The 23,315-nt window shown below is 43.8% G+C and overlaps 1 protein-coding gene across 1 annotated transcript in view; it reads right to left on the bottom strand.

The window, feature by feature from the left end:
• LOC135551422 (POU domain, class 2, transcription factor 2-like) overlaps positions 1–23,315 on the bottom strand; it is a 67,768-nt gene that overhangs the window by 2,008 nt on the left and 42,445 nt on the right. The window contains exons 2-12 of the mRNA XM_064982637.1: positions 10,029–10,094; positions 9,289–9,323; positions 8,634–8,690; positions 3,301–3,414; positions 2,737–2,955; positions 2,387–2,495; positions 2,069–2,166; positions 1,577–1,738; positions 1,068–1,358; positions 576–767; positions 53–101 (exon numbers count right to left, since the gene is read on the bottom strand). Coding sequence (XP_064838709.1) covers positions 53–101; positions 576–767; positions 1,068–1,358; positions 1,577–1,738; positions 2,069–2,166; positions 2,387–2,495; positions 2,737–2,955; positions 3,301–3,414; positions 8,634–8,690; positions 9,289–9,323; positions 10,029–10,094 — 1,392 coding nt within the window. The remainder of the gene's footprint in view (positions 1–52; positions 102–575; positions 768–1,067; positions 1,359–1,576; positions 1,739–2,068; positions 2,167–2,386; positions 2,496–2,736; positions 2,956–3,300; positions 3,415–8,633; positions 8,691–9,288; positions 9,324–10,028; positions 10,095–23,315) is intronic.

The following is a 23,315-nucleotide window of genomic DNA, read 5'->3' as shown; positions in this document are numbered from 1 at the left end:
GTGTGTGTGTGTGTGTGTGTGTGTGTGTGTAACCAAAAATCTATTTCCTCACCTGTTGTGCTGAGGCTGGTGGCAGCCTGGTGCAGCCCCTGACTGGACACCTGGAGGGAGAGGAACAGAAAGAAAGAAAGAAAGAAAGAAAGAAAGAAAGAAAGAAAGAAAGAAAGAAAGAAAGAAAGAAAGAAAGAAAGAAAGAAAGAAAGAAAGAAAGGGAGCGGTGGATAGGCCGTGAGGAGGAGAGAGACAGAAGAAACATGCTCTCATGGTGTAACTGTGATGGCATGTGGGTTGGTCTGTAACATTTGGCACCTCATACAACAGTGTAGTCATTTGCACGGTGCTGAGAGTCGAGCAGTGCAGGATGGGTTAGGCCACAGGGTTACACATGGGGTCATGCAGAGGGAGGGGGGCAAGTCCATAGATCCAGAGAGTCAAAGATCTATTCCTCTCATGATGCCTGACTTGTATTTAGACAGTTTGTTTCCAAACTAAGGAACAGGGAGGCAAAGGACCAAAGGCCTTCCAATGAGAGGCATGGTGGGGAGAGTGGGGATGGGGTGAGTGCGGGGTCATACCATGTGGGGGCTGTAGCAGGGGGTTTTGTGCGTCATGGAGGGGGGCTGGCTGGGCAGGGGAGGGGTGGCACTGCAAGGGTTGATGCGCTTCTCTTTCTGGCGCCGGTTGCAGAACCAGACCCGAATCACCTCCTTCTCCATGTTGAGCTGCTGGCCCATCAGGAGAATCTCCTCTGAGTTAGGCTTCTGGTTCTGGAGGGAACACAGTCAAAAATCATGGTCAATCATGTTGTCACAGGCCACAAACATTTTATATCACATAAAGCTGACACGTTGTCAATGTTACATTCAACAGTTTCAGCAATATTTAGAAAATACCAAGCAAGGGTAAATATTTATTTACGTTAAATGAAATGTTAATCAAAAAGTGAAATAAACTGTTGTGAACAGAGTCATTGGTTTATGTACTCCACTGTGAGTGCAGGGTAGGGAGTAGAATGTCATTTGAGTGTGTTCCTTAGGAGTCTGTTGTGGGACGTATCTCTTTCTCACCAAGATGAAATTGCGCTCTAAGGCCACGCGGACGTTGGTCTCGATGCTGGTGCGTTTCTTCCTGCGACGCCCCGGCATGCCCTCAAACCCCATCATGGGGGAGGAGAGAGAGTTCGGGCTGGGAAGCATGCTGTCTATCGCCATGGTCTCCGCATCGTTTAGCCACTTCTCAAGCAGAGGCTTGAGCTTGCACATGTTCTTAAAGCTCAGGTTTAGGGCCTCGAAGCGAGAGATGGTGGTCTGGCTGAAGTCATTCCCATACAGTTTCCCCATCGCCATGCCTACATCACCCTGAGGGAAAAGAGAATGTGTTAAACAGTCATCTTCATTCTGGCCTCTAGCTCCTCCTGCCCTCCCTCACTGCAAACACACATACACACTCTGACCCATGCACACACACACCAAAACACACTCTGACCCAGATGTAGTCTAGCTTGATCAAATTGCTCATGGTTCTCTTACCCTTTATCACAACACACGCACACACCCACGCACGCATACAAACTTACCTGTGTGAAGCCCAGTTTGATGCGTCTCTGTTTGAAGGTGCGGGCAAACTGCTCCAGCTCCTCCAGGTCACTGGGCTCCTCGCCGTGAGGGCCAGAGGTCACTGAGGTCATGGGGGCTGCGGAGGCCCCGGAGGTCACCCCGCCGTCCCCACTCTTGTCCCTCTGTAAAGATGAGAGGCCATCACCATGGCGACGCTACAGTACGGGAGACATAAACCCATATCATTCCTGTGGAATGGCGAGGGGTGGCTGGCACACTGACATTAGCAATGTTTAAACTGTGGATCAATTCAAACACACTCTGGGTTACGGGTTTGGTGTTTGATTAGATCAGCATTTGGATCAATGCACCAGCACTGATTCCACAGAGCTCTTTGTTTTCTGCTTGTAGAGGCAGATCCCTACCCTACTTACAAGTATGTATATTATAAAGTCCAGTCTCAACACACACACGGACACACATATTTGAGGTGGTTTTCAATAATACTATACCTGTGCTTGCAGTCCCAGCCTGGGTGGAATAGTTAGAAGACTCCCCTGGCTTTGCTGATGTTGAGGTAACGGAATTAAATTAGGTGTCGAGAGCAAACCTAAGGAACACAACGGAGAGGCCGTTAACACTATTAAAGTATTGTAATTATATGAACACTAATTTATTGTGTTTTAACTGTATTGTTACAACTTTATTCTAACTTGTTTTAGAACTAAGCAGTTAGATCAGAACACCAAGCTCTACATGATGTTTTGTGCCAAGAGGAAGTGACAGTGTTGATGATGGTGGTTCCCACTTACTTAGTAGGTCCCACTTACCCTGCTGCCCCTGTTGTCCCTGGGCCTGAGGCAGGAGGAACTGAGGAGACTGCAGGTGGTGGCCGGGCATCAGGACTAACTGCTGCAGCTGCAACAGCTGCTGGATATCCTACAGGAGGAAGCGAGAGAGAGAAAAGGGTCAACGAGTCATGTATGATTTCTGAACAGAGCAACATGCACACAATACAATGCAATGAAATTAGCAAAGAACCCAAATGTGCACAGCCCCAGCCTTCAAAGTAAAATCACCTAAGAGTATATAGAGAAACACTTCTGACAGACAAGTGTTGGTTAGTGAGTTAGATTGGCTTAAAGCTGGTCATATCTGATCCGTGACTGGCCGCTCCTACCTGGGCGGTGAGCTGGATAGGCTGAGAGAGGGTGAGCTGGGGAGGGGCTTGCTCCTGTTTGGTCAGCTGTTGTTGCTGCTGCTGCTGATTGGCTTGGGCGGCTGCGTGAGCGGCATGAGCAGCGTGAGCCGCGTTGGACTGCTGCACCGCGGCGGCCAGGAGCTGAGCCTGGGCCTGCTGAAGCAACAGCTGCTGCTGCGCAGGCAAGAGGGCAGCCAGCTGAGGAAGAGGCGGGAAGAAGAGGAGGTGGTGGAGGAGAGGGTAGGGTTTGCCCAAAGAGAGGAGGGGAAAAGCAGAAGAGATAGAGAAAAAGAATAGTGTCACCCAGCGTTTGAGCAGGCAGTACGAGGCAGAGAAGGGATAAATTCCATTTTAATTCAGTCAATTCAGGAATGAGGAAGATTGGAATTTGAATTTCTGTTTACTTCCTTAATTGACAGAATTGAATGAAAATGTAATTCACTCCAACCTTGGTGAGATGCAAGCAAGAGCATGAGCGAAGCAGAAAATGCTTACTGTTTATCACCCTAACCGCCTACACACTACATCTGTGCCAGTGCTTACCCCTGCCAGCTGACTCCCTGCCAACATGAGTTGTGTGTGAGGGTGAGGCGTCTGCTGCTGGGAAGGAGGCGGCACATGGGTGGAGATCATCTCAGGTACTGCCTCACTTTTACTCTGCAGGGTGAATAATATCAAAACATTGAATAAGGTTAAAGCTCAAAAGAATAATCATAAAAATGTTTTTGGGGATCTGGTACACAGGCCTCATTTTAGTTGCCATAATGGGTCCCTTAAATAGACAGAAATACGGTCCAGAGATTACCTGATTGGAACAAAAACATATATTTTGCCTAAATCTAAGGATTTGGGTGGTTTCATGAGATAAAACATGTATCTATATATGAACCACACAGCTAATATTCAAGCTCAAATTTAACCTATACAGTACATTCAGAAAGTTCTCAGGCCCCTAGAGTTTTTCCACCTTTTGTTACGTTACAGCCTTATTCTAAAATTGATCAATCTACACACAATACCCCATAATGACAAAGCAAAAACAGCTTTTTAGAAATTGTTGCAAATGTATTAAAATAAAAAAAATAAAACATTTTACATTTACATAAGTATTCAGACCTTTTACTCAGTACTTTAATGAAGCACCTTTGGCAGCAATTACAGCCTCGAGTCTTGGGTATTGTCACGCCCTGAGCCCTCAGAGTTCTCTGTGGTGTTTTAGGTCAGGGTGTGATTAGGAGGATTTTCTAGTATTTGTATTTCTATGTTTGTTTTTGCGTATGGTTCCCAATGATTACCGTTGTCTCTAATTGGGGATCATACTTAAGTTGTCCTTTGTTCCCACCTGTTTTGTGGGATATTGTTTTGTGTGTATGCATGTTGCACCACGGCTTTCATGTCCGTTGTTTGTTTTTTTGAAGTTTCACTTTGTTTTAAATATGTGGAACTCAACTCACGTTGCGCATTGGTCCTCTCATTTCAACGATCGTGACAGAATATCCCACCCCACAAGGACCACACAGCGTGCCAGGGAGGCAAAAGTGAGTTGGACATTGTGGGAGGAGATAATGGGAGGATGCGAGACCCTTCTTTGGCGGGAGTCGCAGAGGAATATAGAGGGACAGCGACGACACCGGGGTCCGCGGCCACAGAAACCCCAAGATTGTTTTTTTTGCAGGGAGGGGGCACAAGGGGCAGTCGGCTGAGCAGCGGAGGGTGCCAGAGCCCGTCTGGGAGTCGGTGGAGGAGTTTAATGAGGGATACTGGAGAGAGGTATTGGCGAGGAGTATGCTGCAGCACAAGCGTGCTGAAGAGCGTGTCATCAGTCCGGTGCCATCTGTGCCTGCAACACGCACCAGGCCTCCAATGCGCCTTCCCAGCCTGGTACGTCCTGTGCCAGCTCCCCGCACTCGCCCGGAAGTGCGTGTCATCAATCCGGTGAAACCTGTGCCGGCTCCACGCACTCGACCTGAGGCGTGTGTCATCAGTTCAGGCACGGTGTCCAGTACCGCTCCTAGGCTGGAGCCTTCCTCTGCGCCGTTGCCCAGCCCAGGCACGGCGTCCAACCCAGCTCCATGGCCAAAGCCTTCCTCTGCGCCTATGCCCAGCCCAGGCACGGCGTCCAACCCAGCTCCATGGCCAAAGCCTTCCTCTGCGCCTATGCCCAGCCCAGGCACGGCGTCCAACCCAGCTCCATGGCCAAAGCCTTCCTCTGCGCCTATGCCCAGCCCAGGCACGGCGTCCAACCCAGCTCCATGGCCAAAGCCTTCCTCTGCGCCTATGCCCAGCCCAGGCACGGCGTCCAACCCAGCTCCATGGCCAAAGCCTTCCTCTGCGCCTATGCCCAGTCCAGGCACGGCGTCCAACCCAGCTCCATGGCCAAAGCCTTCCTCTGCGCCGATGCCCAGTCCAGGCAAGGTGTCCAGTCCCGCTCCATGGCAGGAGCCTTCCTCTGCGCCGATGCACCTTTGGGGGTACTGTCACGCCCTGACCATAGAGATTAGGTTTTTTTTTCTAGTATTTGTATGTTTGTTTTTGTGTATGGTTCCCAGCTGATTATCGTTGTCTCTAATTGGGGATCATACTTAAGTTGTCCTTTGTTCCCACCTGTTTTGTGGGATATTGTTTTGTGTGTATGCATGTTGCACCACGGCTTTCACGTTCGTTGTTTGAAGTTTAACTTTGTATTAAATATGTGGAACTCAACTCACGCCGCGTCTTGGTCCGCTCATTTTGACGATCGTGACAGGTATGATGCTACAAGCTTGGTACACCTGTAATTGGGGAGTTTCTCCCATTCTTCTCTGCAGATCATATCAAGCTCTGTCAGGTTGGATGGGTAGTGTTGCTGCACAGCTATTTTCAGGTCTCTCCAGAGATGTTCGATCGGGTTCCAGTCCGGGCTCTGGCTGGGCCACTCAATTGATTGTAGCCTGTGAACTGTTGTCCCACTCCTTTTCAATGGCTGTGCTAAGTTGCTGGATATTGGTGGGTACTTGAACACCTCAATCCAGAGTATTCCAAACATGCTCAATGGATGACATTTCTGGTGAGTATGCAGGCCGTGAAAGAACTGGGACATTTTCAGCTTCCAGGAATAGTGTACAGATCCTTGCGACATGGGGCCGTGCATTATCATGCTGAAACATGAGGTGATGGCGGTGGATGAATGGCACGACAATGGGCTCAGGATCTCGTCACGGTATCTCTGTGCATTCAAATTGCCATCGATAAAATGCAATTTTGCTCGTTGTCCGTAGCTTATGCCTGCACATACCATAACCCCACCGCCACAATGGGGCACTCTGTTCATTGACATCAACTGATATTTGGGGTAAAAGACACAGGTCACAAAAGAAATTGAGCAAAATACCGCATTACTTCTTAATAATACATTTATTGTTTTAGAAACATTACAAAGCGGGTCAGTGGGTCACATAAACAGTGCCTTCGGAAAGTATTAAGACCCCTTGACTTTTTCCACATTTTGTTAGGTTGCCTTATTAAAATATATATATATTTTTTAGCAAAAACAGTTAAATTTAAATGTTTTGCTGATTTCTTCAAAATAAAAAACAGAAATATCACATTTACATTAGTATTCAAAACCTTTACTCAGTACTTTGTTGAAGCACCTTTGGCAGCGATTACAGCCTTCAGTCTTCTTGGGTATGACACTACAAGCTTGGCACACCTGTATTTGGGGAGTTTCTCCCATTTTTCTCTGCAGATCCTCTCAAGTGCTGTCACGTTGGATTGGGAGCGTTGCTGCAAATCTATTTACAGGTTTCTCCAGAGATGTTCGATCGGGTTCAAGTACGGGCTCTGGCTGGGCCACTCAAGGATATTCAGAGACTTGTCCTGAAGCCACTCCTGCGTTGTCTTGGCTGTGTGCTTAGGGACATTGTCTTGTTGGAAGGTGAACCTTCGCCCCCAGTCTGAGGTCCTGAGCGTTCTGATGCAGGTTTTCATCAAGGATCTCTCTGTACTTTGCTCAGTTCATCTTTCCCTCAATCCTGACTAGTCTCCCAGTCCCTGCCACTGAAAAACATCCCCACAGCATGATGCCGTCACCACCATGCTTCACCGTAGGGATGGTGCCAGGTTTCCCCTAGACGTGACGCTTGGCATTCGGCCAAAGAGTTCAATCTTGGTTTCATCAGACCAGAGAATCTTGTTTATCACGGTCTGAGAGTCTTTAGGTGCCTTTTGGTAAACTCCAAGCGGGCTGAAATGTGCCTTTTTACTGAGGGGCGGCAGGTATCCTAGTGGTTAGAGCATTGGGCCAGTAACCAAAAGGTTGCTGGATCAAATCCCCAAACTGACAAGGTAAAAATCTGTTGTTCTGCCCCTGAACAAGGCAGTTAACCAAAATTTCCCCAGTATAAATAAGAATTTGTTCTTAACCTTTAATGACTCCCCATCCCGCATGAGAGAGCATAATCATTGACTGACACTAATTAGTATAACGCAACGGACGTAAATATTCCTAGAAAATATTCCTATTCATGAAAATCACAAGTGAAATATATTGAGACACAGCTTAGCCTTTTCTTAATCACCGTCATCTCAGATTTTCAAAATACACAAGCATTTGTGTAAGTTTATCGATAGCCTAGCATAGCATTTTGTCCAGCTAGCAGAACTTGGTCATGGAAATCAGAAAAGCAATCAAATGAAATCGTTTACCTTTGATGAGCTTCGGATGTTTTCACTCACGAGACTCCCAGTTAGATAGCCAATGTTCCTTTTTTCCCAAAATATTATTTTTGTAGGCGAAATAGCTCCGTTTGTTCTTCACGTTTGGCTGAGAAATTGCCCGGAAATTGTAGTCACGAAAACTCCATAATATCGACAGAAACATGGCAAACGTTGTTTATAATCAATCCTCAAGGTGTTTTTCAAATATCTATTCAATAATATATCCACCGGGACAATTGTTTTTTCAGTAGGACCGATTGGAATAATGGCTACCTCTGTATTTTACGCGAGAATCACTCTGGGAGCCATCAGGTGACCAGTTGCGCAATGTAGCCGCTTACGGGTATTCTTCAACATAAATGCGTAAAACTACGTCACAATGCTGTAGACACCTTGGGGAATAACCTTGGGGAATAACGGAGAAAAGGTAGTCTGGTTGATAGCCCATTCACTGCTCAATAGGGATGCATTGGAACGCAGCGCTTTCAAAACATGAGGCACTTCCGGATTGGATTTTTCTCAGGCTTTCGCCTGCAATAACAGTTCTGTTATACTCACAGACAACATTTTTACAGTTTTGGAAACTTTTAGAGTGTTTTCTATCCTAAGCTGTCAATTATATGCATATTCTAGCATCTTGTCCTGACAAAATATCCCGTTTACTACGGGAACGTTATTTTTCCAAAAATGAAAATACTGCCCCCAGTCACAAAAGGTTTTAACTGACTTGCCAAGTTAAATAAAGGTTAAAACAAAAGGCCTGATTGGTGGAGTGCTGCAGAGATGGTTGTTGTTCAAGAAGGTTCTCCTATTGTTGCATTTATATTTTTGTTCAGTATTTATGAATTTGATCAGCATTTTAGCCCTGATGGGGGCCACAAAACACAGTACAAAATATATTACCATGCATAAAATGTTGAGCTCTGTTGTCTAAATAATTTTTAGAATATTCCAGGTTAGCTGAGGATTTCTGACCTGTCCTATCCATCCATCTGCCCATCACTCTTTTTTTTCCTCGATCTCCCTCAATTTCTATATATCAATGTCCATAGTCTGTCTTTCTGTAGAGAAAGGAAAAGCTAATTTCCCCCCCTCTTCTGCAGCATGTCTTTATAAAGTGGGCTGTGCAAACACACACACACCGTCTCTCTTGCATGTGAGTGCACTAATTCACTCACCTTGATGCTGCTCAAGGTAGGAGAAAGACTGAAGGGACTCGTTTTCATTGGCTGAACCTATGATGAGACGAATGGCAACAATAGAATCCATTCAGACACAGAACTTTAAATCTATTCAACTGCGAAGCCATAAACACAGGTGCCATTCCAGATTGACAGAATATCAATTGAATCCATGTGTTTCCTAATCATTTTCATTTTCACATTAATTCAAACCTATCCAAAAAAGTACATCAGTAGGACCTCAGGACACATTTGGGAATCGAGGTGGTTCTGAACACTGAAATGTCTATAACACTTTGAAATTCACCTTAAAACAGCATCAAACCTTTATACAAAATTATGATTGTGTATGTTTAAAAAAATAATTTTGCCAGATACTGTACATATCTGGTATGTTTTTACCAAATCTAAGCAACATTTCTGTTTGTCTGTAGCCTAAGATGAGTTTTTTGGCATTTATGTCCCGGTTTAATATTGCCCGTTGGGTTGACTGGTTAGTCCTTAAGTTTTTGGATCTTTGAGGTTCTACTATATGCACAGATAATCTTATTACAACCTTAGAGCAAACGACAGCAATAAATAAAAACACGAATAACAATAAATCAACAACAACAAACGTAATTTTACAATTAATTAAATTGAAATGACATACCTGATCATTGGCACCAGGACTGTTCCTCTCAGAGTCTGTAAGATAAAAAAAAATTAAAAAAGAGGGTGAGAAAGAGAGAGGAGAAAAGTATAAGATGGAATTCTAATAACCCCGTCATGATCGACTGTAAATACCTCGGGCTGCAGCAAAACCTTAAACAGGTTACTTCAAATGTCAATTACTAACATTCCGCAGCCCAAGCTGTCTAGTTAAAACACATAGGTGTGTGACAACATGACTCTGAGCAGTGACTTATATGGCGGTATAGTGTCACGTGCATAAGTCATACAAACAAGTCTGACAAAAACATTCTCACTTTCTGTTCGGAAAATGTGAGAAACGTGACCAAAGAAGAAGATTTCAGGTCTCTTATTGTGGATGTGTTGTGTCATAGAGTGGCAGCTAGCCTAGCAGTTAAGAGCGTCGGGCCAATATCTGAAAGGTCGCTGGTTTGAATCTCTAACTGCGTGAAACATCTGTCAATGTGCCCTTGAGCAAGGCACTTAAACCTTAATTGCTGCTGTAAGTCGCTCTGGATAAGAGCGCCTGCTAAATGACTAAAATGTAAATACATCCAAAAACAACACACCAGATTAGCCCACTCTCCCCAATCAATACGACAACATAAACAGATGTGGACACGCACACATCCTTTCATTCAAACATGAAATAGGCCTAATGATGGCACATGACGATAACTGATATCAAAGCAACACATAATGCTGCCTCAAAATGGTTACCTGTGCTCTCCCCTGGAAAGTCTGCCCCAGGCTTCTCATCCTCTGCTGGTTTTGACATCCTGATATCTGCAGGGGAGAGAAGGAAGCAGGTTAAATATAACATGTTTCCAACTGACAAACATCCCCAGCCCGCCCAGCGTATATGGAGGGATGAGGATGAGAGATTCACAGGGAGAAAAGCTCCCTCACCCTTTCTTCCCCTGCCCTCCATCTCCAATCCTCATTGGCTCGCACAGTGGCTTCCCCGTTTATGAGTGTCACTGGGACATGTTCAATGTTATGCCGTAACGCATGCTATGCACACAAGGATTGAGAGAGAGGCCACACACTATATTTACATCAGGCTGGCTTAATGAACGCAAGTGAAATGGTTATGAAACCTGGCGGCACAGATCATGTCTTTTCAAATCTCCCCACCATAAATATAACTAATCTATTTGTAATAAAGTCAGCGTTGGTAAAGGAATGTGATTTTCTGGAGGGGAAATTGCAGTATGAATAACACAGTCATATGTTTTTACAGAATCGTTAATAAAATAATTAACGTCAAACATAAATGTGAAAGTGGTATTCAAGATTTCCAAATACATTACATACTGTATAAATACATGCACAATACAAATTATAATAATACATATTTCACATAATTGGAGACTGTAACTCATTTCATATAGGGTAAGTCTATAATTTTGGGAACCTGTGTCAAAAACCTCGAGAATTTAATTGCATTGGCCTAGACAAATGATTTACAACAGGTAATTTTTCTACAATAGATTAGAAGTTGAAATGCAAGTGAATTTATTTCTGCACACACGTTTTTGACAGAAATGTATTATGCTCGAAATATAGCCTTTTTTAAATCAAAACTATTTTTCATAATCAGTCTTGAATAGTAATAAAAAACGATTAATTAAGACACAAATAATGATGTATGATGGAGCGCATGCCATTTAACAAGCTAATAGGCTAAGCTATTGACATGCATGTCTTACAAAATCGTATAACAGTCTACAGTTGTTTTAATTGCAATGTATTACCTGCAATAATTACATTTCAAATAATAATACATTTTAGGCCTTGTGAACCTGAAATGAACGTCGTGTCATGAAAAACAACTCCGACATTTTCCATTCGTTGTGTTTACCTCTAATCTAAATATTCACATTTGAATGTATACACGTTTAGCCTAGCTGTTACGAAAGCCTAAAAACGTCACATTTTCAAACAATGATATCAGTTACCTGGGTTATCGACATTCGTGAGAAAATACAAATATATATCGAAAGCTTTGGTTTTGGCGGTGTCCTGCCTACTATCAAGCTATGGTTGTATATTTGCGCGTGACTAAGTGTGCATACCTGCAGATTTCCTCAAGAGCAATGATTATTTTCGCGCCATTTATTTTGGCCAATCAATGTGCCTAAATCGTTTGCGAAAGGATCAAGTGAACGCACGGTTTTATTACATTAGTGACCAACAAAATCTACTTGAAGACGAGATTAAATAGACTGTCTACAGTAATAAGTCTCTATGCACATAAGCGAAACTTTTGAGGATCTTCCACCCACCCTTTCAGCCTCTATAGGTCTACGGTTTCTATGAGCTATTCTTGGATGCCTAAATTCTTCCACCCTCAATACTGACATCACGGTGAGTCACTGGTTTAGCTTTGTTACAATTATAAATGGCTCTAATTATAGACTAATAGGCCTATAATTATATGCAGCAAATGTTGAGCCTGCTGCTCTGAGGGAAAACAACCAAACTACAAAGAATTTCACATTTTCCAATAGCCTATCCTAAAACTGACCTCTGGTTCCTCTCCATTGATAACGTGAAAGACACGCAATTTATGGCAGGTGGGCAAATTGAGCCTGTTCTGAGATTGTTTTTTACTGACAACAACCAAAATCAATAAAATCCAGTAGCCTAGTTATCTTTGTTATTCCTCCCCTATGTGTAGGGGAAAGGCAGGCAATAGGCCTACTGTATATGACTGCGTGTTAACAGCTCATTCACATTTTCAGGAAAGTGATGATAATCTTCGGACAACCAAAACATAATCCTAACTTGTGTCTTTCTGACCTTATTAATGTCAGTCCCTGCCTCTGTCCTGTGATTCATTTTTATGGAATAGCCTACTACTTTACACACTTGACTTTCCATCATTAGTCTTCATATTGCATTGCCTCCATCCCCAGAAAGAGAGGCGGTGTTATAGAATAACACAAAGACATGCAAATACACACTGCCAAATACACACCGCCTAACAATGGTTATACACTAGAATTAGCGGTAAAATGTTACCCTGGTAGCTTGTACATGAGCCTATACTTTACGCACACACACACACACGCGCGCGCGCGTTGGTCTTCTTCAGGAGAGATGACCTGACATTTCATTACAACTATCACGGACAGAGCTCGTTTTGATGTACACTAATTAGCAACATTTGAATAGATAGACGTTTACCCTAGCTGTTATAAAAACCTACAAACTTCACATTTTCAAACATTGACATAATTCAAGAATTACCTGGGTTATCGACATTCATGAGAAAATACAAATATATATCGGAAGATTTGGTTTTGGTGGTGTCCTTCCTACTATCAAGCTCAGGTTGCATATTTGCGCGTGTCTAATTGTGCATAGCAGCAGATTTCCTCAAAGGCAATGATTATTTTCGAGACATTTATTTTACCAATCAATGTGCCAAAATAGTTTGCAAAAGAATAAAGTGAACGCACTGTTTTATTACATTAGTGACCAACAAAGCCTACTTGAAGACAAGGTCAAATAGGTTGTCTACCGTAATAAGCCTCAATGCTTATGAGCGAAAGTCTGAGCATCTTACACCCAGCATCCATAGGCTTACCATTTCAGTTAGCTATTTTTGGATGCTTAAATTCTTCCACCTTCAACACTGACACCACGGTGAGACACTGGTTTAAATTTGTTACAATTCGAATGGCTCTAATTATACTATAATTATATACCGCGAAAGTTGAGCCTGCTGCTCTGAGTGAAAACAACCAAACTGCAAAGAATTCTATAATCCCTCATTTTTTGGGCAATTATGGCAGGTGGGCAAATTGAGCCTGCTCTGAATTTTTTGACTGACAACAACCAAAATCAATGAAAGTCAGTAGCCTAGTTATCTTTGTTATTCCTCCCCTATGTGTAGGGGAAAGGCAGGCAATAGGCCTACTGTATATGACTGCGTGTTAACAGCTCATTCACATTTTCAGGAAAGTGATGATAATCTTCGGACAACCAAAACATAATCCTAACTTGTGTCTTTCTGACCTTATTAATGTCAGTCCCTGCCTCTGTCCTGTGATTCATTTTTATGGAATAGCCTACTACTTTACACACTTGACTTTCCATCACTAGTCTTCATATTGCATCACCTCCATCCCCAGAAAGAGGAGGTGTTATAGAGTAACACAAAGACATGCAAATACACACTGTCAAATACACACCGCCTAACAATGGTTATACACTAGAAGTAGAGGTAAAATGTTACCCTGGTAGCCTGTACGTGAGCCTATACTTTACGCGCGCAAGCGCACACACGCACGCGCACACACACACGCACGCACACACACACTCACGTTGGTCCTTCTCGGGAGAGATGACCTGACATTCCATTATGACCGGCAGAGCTCGTTTTGATGTTCACTAATTAGCAGTGCTTGTTACTGACGGCAACGCTAATTAACCCCCAAAGCCTCCACCCCATGAGAGACCATTAACCAGTAATTGGTACAAGACGAAGAGCGGAGTACTTACCTGCGAATCAGACATTATTGTTCACCAACGCCACCATCTTAAGGGAAGAAAGTCTTTCTTCAGTACTGACCTTACTGCTTTTTTTCTCTTTTTTGCCTTTCCTCTCTTTTTATTGTCTTTCTTTCCACATTCACGCTTTCACGCAAGGCCTAAGATGTAGTAGATATGAAAATAGCTATAGCTGAGCCTGAATAGTACAATTAGAGCAATAATAAATCATAAATGTTAATATTAGGCCTCTTATGGTTCAGGGTTGAGCTCTGTTCTACATGCTAATATGTGAGTTTAAAGAGATGGTGATGATGAACACCACCTTATCACCTCACTCTTAATCCTTCCTCCTCCCACTACGACTCTTTCACCGTCCCCCTCTACACCCCCACCCTCCTCCCGCCACATCCTGTAAACATATGTAGTGCATGAGCGAAGGAAAAAAACACTAGAAAGAGGGGGCTATTGGTATAAATAAGAGTGGGAGGAGTGGAGTGTGTGTGTGTGTGTTGGGGGGGGGGTCACATTGGGGCAATTTTATGACCTTTTTTTTTTTCAATCTCTTCGGCATATTTTTCTGATTGTAAGTGGTAGATTTTCAAAACCCTAATTACAAAACACTGAACTGATAGCACTTGTAATACCCCCTATCTTATGTTCAGAACCATTGATCCTGCATTCATTTGGGTTTAAGACATCTTTCAGCCTGAGTCATTCATGCATAATACAAGTTTCTTTCCGTGAAATACAAATAGCTCATAGGCTCACCATTTAGTCATTTTAAATAACATGTAATCCAATAGCAAAAAATACAATATACAACTCTCCTTTTTGAAGTGCTGAATGTAAAGAATAGTAGATGGTTAATATAATTTACATACAGTATTTGACTATAACTTGACATGCACCATTTTTTATAATTTGTATCCATTGGCAGGTTGTGAACATGTTGAGAAATATGCCAGTCTTACAGTTTCCTTATCCAGTACGTATGTTGGACAAAACATTTATAATTTCATTTTTTGCAGATTTATTAAAAATACAAAACAGAAATATCACATTTACTTTTGTATTTACATTAGTTACGCGGTACTTTGTTGAAGCACCTTTGGCTGCGATTACAGACTTTAGTCTTCTTGGGTATGACACTACAAGCTTGGCACACCTGGATTTGGGGAGTTTCTCCCATTCTTCTCAGCAGATCCTCTCAAGTGTTGTCACGTTGGGGAGCGTTGCTAATTTCAGGTCTCACCAGAGATGTTCAATCGGGTTCGAGTGGCTGGGCCACTCAAAGACATTCAGAGACTTGTCCTGAAGCCACTCCTGCGTTGTCTTGGCTATGTGTTTAGGATCATTGTCCTTTTCGAAGGAGAACCTTCGCCCCCCAGTCTGAGGTCCTGAGCGCTCTGGTGCAGGTTTTCATCAAGGATCTCTCTGTACTTTGCTCCATTCATCTATCCCTCAATCCTGACTAGTCTTCCAGTCCCTGCCACTGAAAAACATCCCCACAGCATGATGCTGCCACCACCATGCTTCACCGTAGGGATGGTGACAGGCTTCCTCCAGATGTGACGCTTGGCATTCAGGCCAAAGAGTTCTTTGTTTCTCATGGTCTGAGAAACTTTAGGTGCAAACTCCAAGCGGGCTGTCATGTGCGTTTTACTGAGGAGTGGCTTCCGTCTGGCCACTCTACCATAAACGCCTGATTGGTGGAGTGCTGCAGAGATGGTTGTCCTTCCGGAAGGTTATTCTATCTCCATAAAGAAACTCTGCAGCTCTGTCAGAGTGACCATCGGGTTCTTTGTCATCTCCCTGACCAAGGCCCTTCTCCCCCGATTGCTCAGTTTGGCTGGGTGGCCAGCTCTAGGAAGAGTTTTGGTGGTTCCAAACTTCTTCCATTTAAGAATGATAGATGCCACTGTGTTCTTGGGGACCCTCGATGCTGCAGACATTTTTTGACACCCTTCCCCAGATCTGTGCCTCGACACAATCCTGTCTCGGAGCTCTACGGGCAATTCCTTCGACCTCATGGCTTGGTTTTTGCTCTGACGTTTACTGTCAACTGTGGGACCTTAGACCGGTGGGTGCCTTTCCAAGTCATGTCCAATCAATTGAATTTACCCCAGGTGGACTCTGTCAAGTTGTAGAAACATCTCAATGATGATCAATAGAAACAGGATACACCTGAGCTCAATTTAGAGTCTTATAGTAAAGGGTCATTATACTTGTGTAAATAATGTATTTCTGTTTTTTATTTTTAATACATTTGCAAATATTTCTAAAAACCTGTTTTCGCTTTGTCGTTATTGGGTATTGTGTGTAGATTGATGAGGGAAAACATGTATTTAATCCATTTTAGAATAAGGCTGTAATGTATCAAAATGTGGAAAAAGTCAAGATGTCTGAATACTTTCCAAATGCACTGTATATATGATTTGGTTTTACCTTCCAACATAAATTGATGTCAAATTGATACAGTGTTCAGCAGTTATCAGCAGTTCTGGTCTCCGAATGAAGGCGTGGGTTCCTATCCCACTTCTGACACAAGTTTGTGGCTACTGAGTGGCGCAGCGGTCTGGTTCGATTCCAGGCTGTATCACAACCGGCCGTGATTGGGAGTCCCACAGGGCGGCACACAATTGGCCCAGCATCATCCAGGTTAGGGTTTTGCCCGGGGTAGGCTGTCATTGTAAATAAGAATTTGTTCTTAACTGACTTGCCTGGTTAAATAAAAGTTAAATAAAATAACAAAATTACCAAACTATATACACAACCTGTCAAAAGTTTTAGAACACCTACTCATTCAAGGGTTTTTCTTTATTTTTACTATTTTCTACATTGTAGAATAATAGTGAAGACATCAAAACTATGAAATAACACATGGAATCACGTAGTAACCAAAAAAGTGTTAAACAAATCAAAATGTATTTTATATTTGAGATTCTTCAAATAGCCACTCTTTGCCTTGATGACAGCATTCCACACTATTCACATTCTCTCAACCAGCTTCATGAGGTAGTCACATGGAATGCAGGTGTGCCTTCTTAAAAGTTAATTTGTGGAATTTCTTTCCTTACTGCATTTGAGCCAATCAGTTGTCAGTTGTGACAAGTTAGGGGGTATACAGAAGATAGCCCTATTTGGTCAAGTACCAAGTCCATATTATGGCAAGAACAGCTCAAATAAGCATGGAGAAACGACAGTCCATCAATACTTTAAGACATGAAGGTCAGTCAGTTCGGAAAAGTTCAAGAACTTTGATCGTTTCTTCAAGTGCAGTCGCAAAAACCATCAATCACTATGATGAAACTGGCTCTCATGAGGACCGCCACAGGAATGGAAGACCCAGAGTCACCTCTGCTGCAGAGGATAAGTTCATTAAAGTTACCAGCCTCAGAAATTGCAGCCCAAATAAATGCTTCACGGAGTTCAAGTAACAGACACACACATCAACTGTTCAGAGGAGACTGTGTGAATCAGGCCTTCATGGTCGAATTGTGGCAAAGAAACCACTGCTAAAGGACACCAATAAGAAGAAGTGACTTGCTTGGGCCAAGAAACACGCGCAATAGACGTTAGACCGGTGGAAATCTGTCCTTTGGTCTGGAGTCCAAATTGGAGATTTTTGGTTGTGTATGTGTATTTCCCACCGGAAAGCATGGAGGAAGAGGTGTTATGGGGTGAGGGTGCTTTGCTGGTGACACCGTCTGAATTCAAGGCGCACTTAACCAACATGGTTATCATATCATTCAGCAGATATACACCATCCCATCTGGTTTGGGCTTAGTGGGACAATCATTTGTTTTTCAACAGAACAATGACCCAACATACCTCCATGCAGTGTAAGGGCTATTTTACCAAGAAGGAGAGTGATGGAATGCTGCATCAGATGACCTGGCCTCCACAATCCCCACCTCAACCAAATTGAGATGGTTTGGGATGAGTCAGACCGCAGAGTGAAGGAAAAGCAGCCAACAAGTGCTAAGCAGGTGTGGGAACTCCTTCAAGACTGTTGGAAAAACATTGCAGATAAAGCTGGTTGAGATAATGCCGAGAGTGTGCACAGCTGTCATCAAGGCAAATGGTGGCTATTTGAAGAATCTCAAATATATTTTGATTTGTTTAACACTTGTGCTATGTGTTATTTCATAGTCTTTATGTCTTCACTATTATTCTAAAATGTTGAAAATAGTTTTAAAAAATAAAGAAAAACCCTTGAATGAGTAGGTGTTCTAAAACTTTTGACCGGTGGTGTCCTTTAACTAGCACAACATACTTTTGCTTCAGTAGTTATGAGTTTTGACCAGTATGATTAAGTGATAGTTAATTGTATTGTAAACAAATTACAAGAAAATCCAAAGTAAAGTGAATATTGCATTTTGAAAAGCAGATACCTTTATTGAATATGTATACAAATTCAAAGAGTGATTTGGTGCAGTGAACAAGTTACTTTGTGAATTTGTTTCTTGTACTCAGTCAATTGAAAATGTACTTCGAGTTTTGAAACATGAGACATTTTGATGATCTGTTTAGATTTTTGTGCTTAGACTTGTGAAAATGTACCACATACTTGTACAAATTGCAGCAAAGTAATTGAAAAAAAAGGGTATTAGGGTCAGTATCAAGTTCAACGTCTGAAAAGGAGGAGGAGGAAGAAAGGAGAGGTGGTTTCGGAACGTACAGAGTGGGAGAAAGAAAGTGACAGGCTGGGCAGAAGAAGAGAAAACAGCAAGCCCAAAGACGAAAAGGAAAGAACGAGTGAACGACTGAAAGTGTCGCAGTTGGAAAGTGCTTGGGTGGCTGATGGAAACTACTGGTCATACGAGGAGAATTATCCTTCCGCTCACATTCACTCACCTCATGCGGCTCTTCTTTTCCAATTTCTTACTCTCACTTCTTCACAGTCGCCTATGTAGGCAGATACAGTACTTTCTTATCATTACATACTGTGTGTAATTAAAATTTCGACCAGAAATTCCGTTTCGTTTGAGAATCAATTGGATCAGATTAACAGGTATTGAGGAAATTGCAGTAGCTAAATACCACCACATGGTGGCAGCACTAACCTGCTGATTCTGAGGGAGATCACTGACTGCTGTAGGACACATCATATCGCACTGTATTTTCTCATAACAGCAGCACATAAACGCTCACAATTCAACTACCTTAGATTACGTTTTATTACATAGACAGTATTGCGTGCTTCTGGCCTGGTAAGAGCTCGGACAGTCTGTAACTCTTTGAAAATCACAAAACCACCAAAACACTGTTCAAAATGTATGCTGTCAAGTATATGGTTCAAGTCCATTGCATCTCCACAACATTTATTTAAAAAGAGGAGATGGAAATACTGGAAGATGAAAGTTAGAAAACTGCTTTCACACACGCACACACATTCACACAATCACCTCATCCACACAATATATGAAAATAGTCATGTAAAAAGAGTTAACAGTCATACCCCCCCACTTCCCCCATCATCACCCCTCTGACCAGGGGTCCAATTTCCCCCTAGCCCATCCCAACCCCCCCAGCCCATCCTATATACCTTGGCCAGCAGGCTGCGAGGGCCCCCAGTCTATCAGTGCTAATGGGAGTTGGGGGCCTCTCGGCAGATGATGTATCTGTCTTTGGGCGGCGCGGGACGCTGACCGGGGCCGAGGCGGGGGATGGGAGGGATGCTCAGGGTCACTGACAGGGAATTAGGAGGAGAGGGGGAGTGGATAGGAGGGAGGATGGCTGAAGGGGTCTTGCTCCCCCTCGTTCACGCCTGTCTGGGGACCGTGACAGACGACGTGTTTGTTGTGTGTGGAGGGGGGCACTGTGAGGGGGTTCAGGGGGGTGACAGGGGGGCCTTTTTGGGGAGAGCGGAGGGTCCAGGCAGGCGTGTGGATGTCAAGAGGTCAGCCACATGGCCCGACCAACAGCAAACAACCTATTCACCCCGCGCCTCCTGCCTCGCTCTGCCCTGGCCCCAACCCCGCCATCTCTCGCTCTCTCTCGCGCACGCACGCACACACACACATACACACACACACACACACACACACACACACACACACACACACACACACACAGAGGAGTCATCTCGGGACCCTGTGGTCTATGGGGCTCACTTGTGCTCGGCCCCCACAGGATCCAATGTTACTGCTGACTGCTATTCCCCATGTATGTGCTATCATTGTCCTGAACATATAACTATAGGATCTGTGTTCTAAGAATCCCAACTGTCAGAGAGATAGGTAAATCGGTGTAAAGGCTTGCTGAATTGCATCTGAGCAGGCCCACTGAGGAGATGGAGAAGAAGACATGACCTTTTGCATTATCCATTGACAAGAACCTATACTGCTACTGCACTGCCAAGCTGCCTCACACTGACACACAAGTGACCAATGTGACCAATGCACCTGATGCAAGGGGCTGCAGCGCTACCTGGTTACATGTTAACCTGGCTTACAGACATTGGAACGGAACAATGGCTGTTTTCACAGAGGGGAGCTAAAGGTTTAAAAGTCGAACGTAGTCTCTCATACGACCGACCGCACGGTCTTTCACGGGGAGTTGATCGTAAGCGGAGTTGTTAGGAGTCGATGACCACACGCACACACATTCAGCAATTTCTACCACTGCTTTTCACAACTTCAGATGTAGACTGTTCTGGATGTTTTATATAAAAAATATAAAAAAAAGTTACACATTTCTGTAAATAGATTAATCTCTGGAAAAATATATATGAAAAAACAGTGCATTTCTGAGGATATACTACTTGACAAGGATTGATGCAGTGTTAGGCCACTTCTTTGTAGACTTAATAAGATTCATCGGAAAAGCTTGGATTGTAAAGCAACATTGAAAGCTGCTCATCTATCACTTTTCCCCCTCTCATTCTGCACCTATCACTGCTCTCCTCTACTCCGCTCTCTCTTTCATTATCTCTCTATCCGTCTATCTTTCCCCATACCGCGTACCTTATCTCCTTTCCTATTTTCCCCGGTTCACAGAGCTACATGGTGCAGCAGCATTGGTCAGCAGCGTTGGTCATGACATCACTGGTCAGCAGCGTTGCTGGTGACATCACTGGTCAGCAGCGTTAGTCGTGAGATCACTGGTCAGCAGCGTTGGTCATGACATCACTGGTCAGCAGCGTTGGTCATGACTTCACTGGTCAGCAGCGTTGCTGGTGACATCACTGGTAAGCAGCGTTGGTCGTGACATCACTGGTCAGCAGCGTTGGTCGTGACATCACTGGACAGCTCTGTGCTCCAATAGGACACATAGGCACGTTGCCAGGCAACAGCAGTGAAAGATCACTGTGTATGGCCTGTGTGTGTATGTGCCTGTGTGTGTGTAGAAGTGTGTAAGTGTGTGTTTCGGTGCGTGTTAATCATTAAGTATAAGTATGTTTTTCAATCCATTAGCCCAACTCATTGATAAGCTTGAATAGGAAGAAAACACAACTCTGAATGACGCAAAGGTTGTTTAGACATTCTGAAACCATTGCAAGGTGTCTTCACATATTTGGATGGCTTTGCAGAAAATCATTAAGGACTGTGTCTTTCTTTTGCTTGTCTCTTACAGCAATGTTGAGTTTCTTTCAGAGTCTTTCAGTGGCTCTCAAGAGTGAGTGTGTGCAATTATTTGTGCAGATGTGTGTGTGTGTGTGTGTGTGTGTGTGTGTGTGTGCACGAATGCATCTCTCTGGAGTGTTTATTATATCCGATACAGTACCTCTTTCTCGCACCACATATTTCTAGCCCGATCGATCCCTCTGACTCCCAACAAGACAATAATCGCACCTCCCTCCCTCACTCCGTCTCCAACATTATTACTGACCTCCCCAGGGAGCGGGACGGAGGGATGAAGATAAACAAAGAAATGGAAGGAGAGGGGGGAGGAGAAGGGGAAATAGCCTCTGCGTGTTACTTTCCTCCCTTCATCCTTTCCTCCGTTGGGGTGGACGCCTGGACACAAAAAGATGGAGGAAGAGGTAGAGAGAGGGAGGGAGGAAAGCTGATGTTGGGACAGTGGCAGAGAGAATGGAAAGAGGGATGACCAGAGTATTAGAGGGAGAGGGGGGGAGAGATGGAGAGAGAGAGAAAGAGGAGGAGAGAGAGAGGGAGAGCGAGAGAGTGTAGGAGACTTGGGATAAAGGGATCAATTCACAAGGATGGAGGGAAAGGACAGTAGTGGCAGTAGTGTATTGGGCTTTTCCAATAAAAGGAGGACTGACAGAAGGAAGAGGGGGTGACAATGAGGGTAACAAAGACACAGTGCCTCTTCAGAATAGAGAGGGAACAGATAGGACTCAAGAGAATGCAATGACAAGACAGACAGGCCGACGGTCATACAGTCCAGAGAGAGAGAGAGAGAGAGAGAGGGAGAAAAAGAGATGTGGATGTGGCCAAAATGAAAGTGTAAAGGCTTCAGATAGATATAATAATGTCGAGCGACACTCTTGTCTTGAACAACAAGGGGCGATAAACGTAGAAATAGAATGACTTGAATGAATAGAATAGATTCTATGGACATAAAAAGGGCTAAACTGCTGTGAATATCCATCAGCATCAAAAGTGTGATGAAAGCGCAGACAGACAGTCATTCGACATGACAGCGCCTCCTAACCAACAAAACAATGTGATCTACGGTATGGGTTATGGTCTGCGTTAGATTGCTCGGTTTATAGGGGTATCGATTGTCCTAGACTTAAATTGGCTCTGAATTAAAGAGAAAGGTTATTTGACCTCTTTATTATTTGACCTCTTCCAGTCTTTCTCTCTTCCTGTCCTGTTAAATTCTCTCTCTCTCTCTCTCTCTCTCTCTCTCTCTCTCTCTCTCTCTCTCTCTCTCTCTCTCTCTCTCTCTCCATCACCTACCTTCAAACCTCTTACCCCCCTCTTTCCCTTCAACCTTCCATTTTTTTTCAGCGTTTCACCTCTCCTTTAGACCCACACTTGTTCAGTTCAGTCTTCTGCTCTATCAATCTCTTTAAAATCACAGTGATTAATTATTGAGTCTATTTATTCAAACACCATTAATTATATAACACGTGATGTAAGTGGGCATGAAGAGCTGTGGAAAAACTGAGGGGAAAAGAAGGGTCTGAAAGAGAGAGCGAAAGAAAGAAGGTGGTGGTTTGGGGTTGGGGATGGAGGGGGGGGTTAGGAAATTGGTCTGGCTAGCGGAACAGCTTTTCACCCCCCCTTCTCCCTTCCTTCCCCATTCTGCTTTGTATTCTGCGGAGATGACAGGGAGAAAGCTTTATTGCTCTGAGTTTGTATCGATCGGGGCCCCTCACAGGGGTTGCAGCGACCCGCGGGCTTCGGAGGCACTTTCACAACGTCCACTGCCTCCACTCTGCACCCTCCTCCTCTTCCCCGCTCCCCCCTTTCTTTCCCTCACCCCTATCTCCTCGCTCTCTCGCTCGGCTCGCTGGGGGATTCAAATTTGCATCTCCCTGTTTTCAGAGGTTAAGAGGCAGACCGCCCAGCCTTTTATTTACCTAAC

The sequence above is a fragment of the Oncorhynchus masou genome, chromosome 13, assembly GCF_036934945.1.
Source record: "Oncorhynchus masou masou isolate Uvic2021 chromosome 13, UVic_Omas_1.1, whole genome shotgun sequence".
In the NCBI taxonomy this organism is placed as follows: domain Eukaryota; kingdom Metazoa; phylum Chordata; class Actinopteri; order Salmoniformes; family Salmonidae; genus Oncorhynchus; species Oncorhynchus masou.
This window is presented reverse-complemented; position numbering and strand designations above follow the sequence as displayed.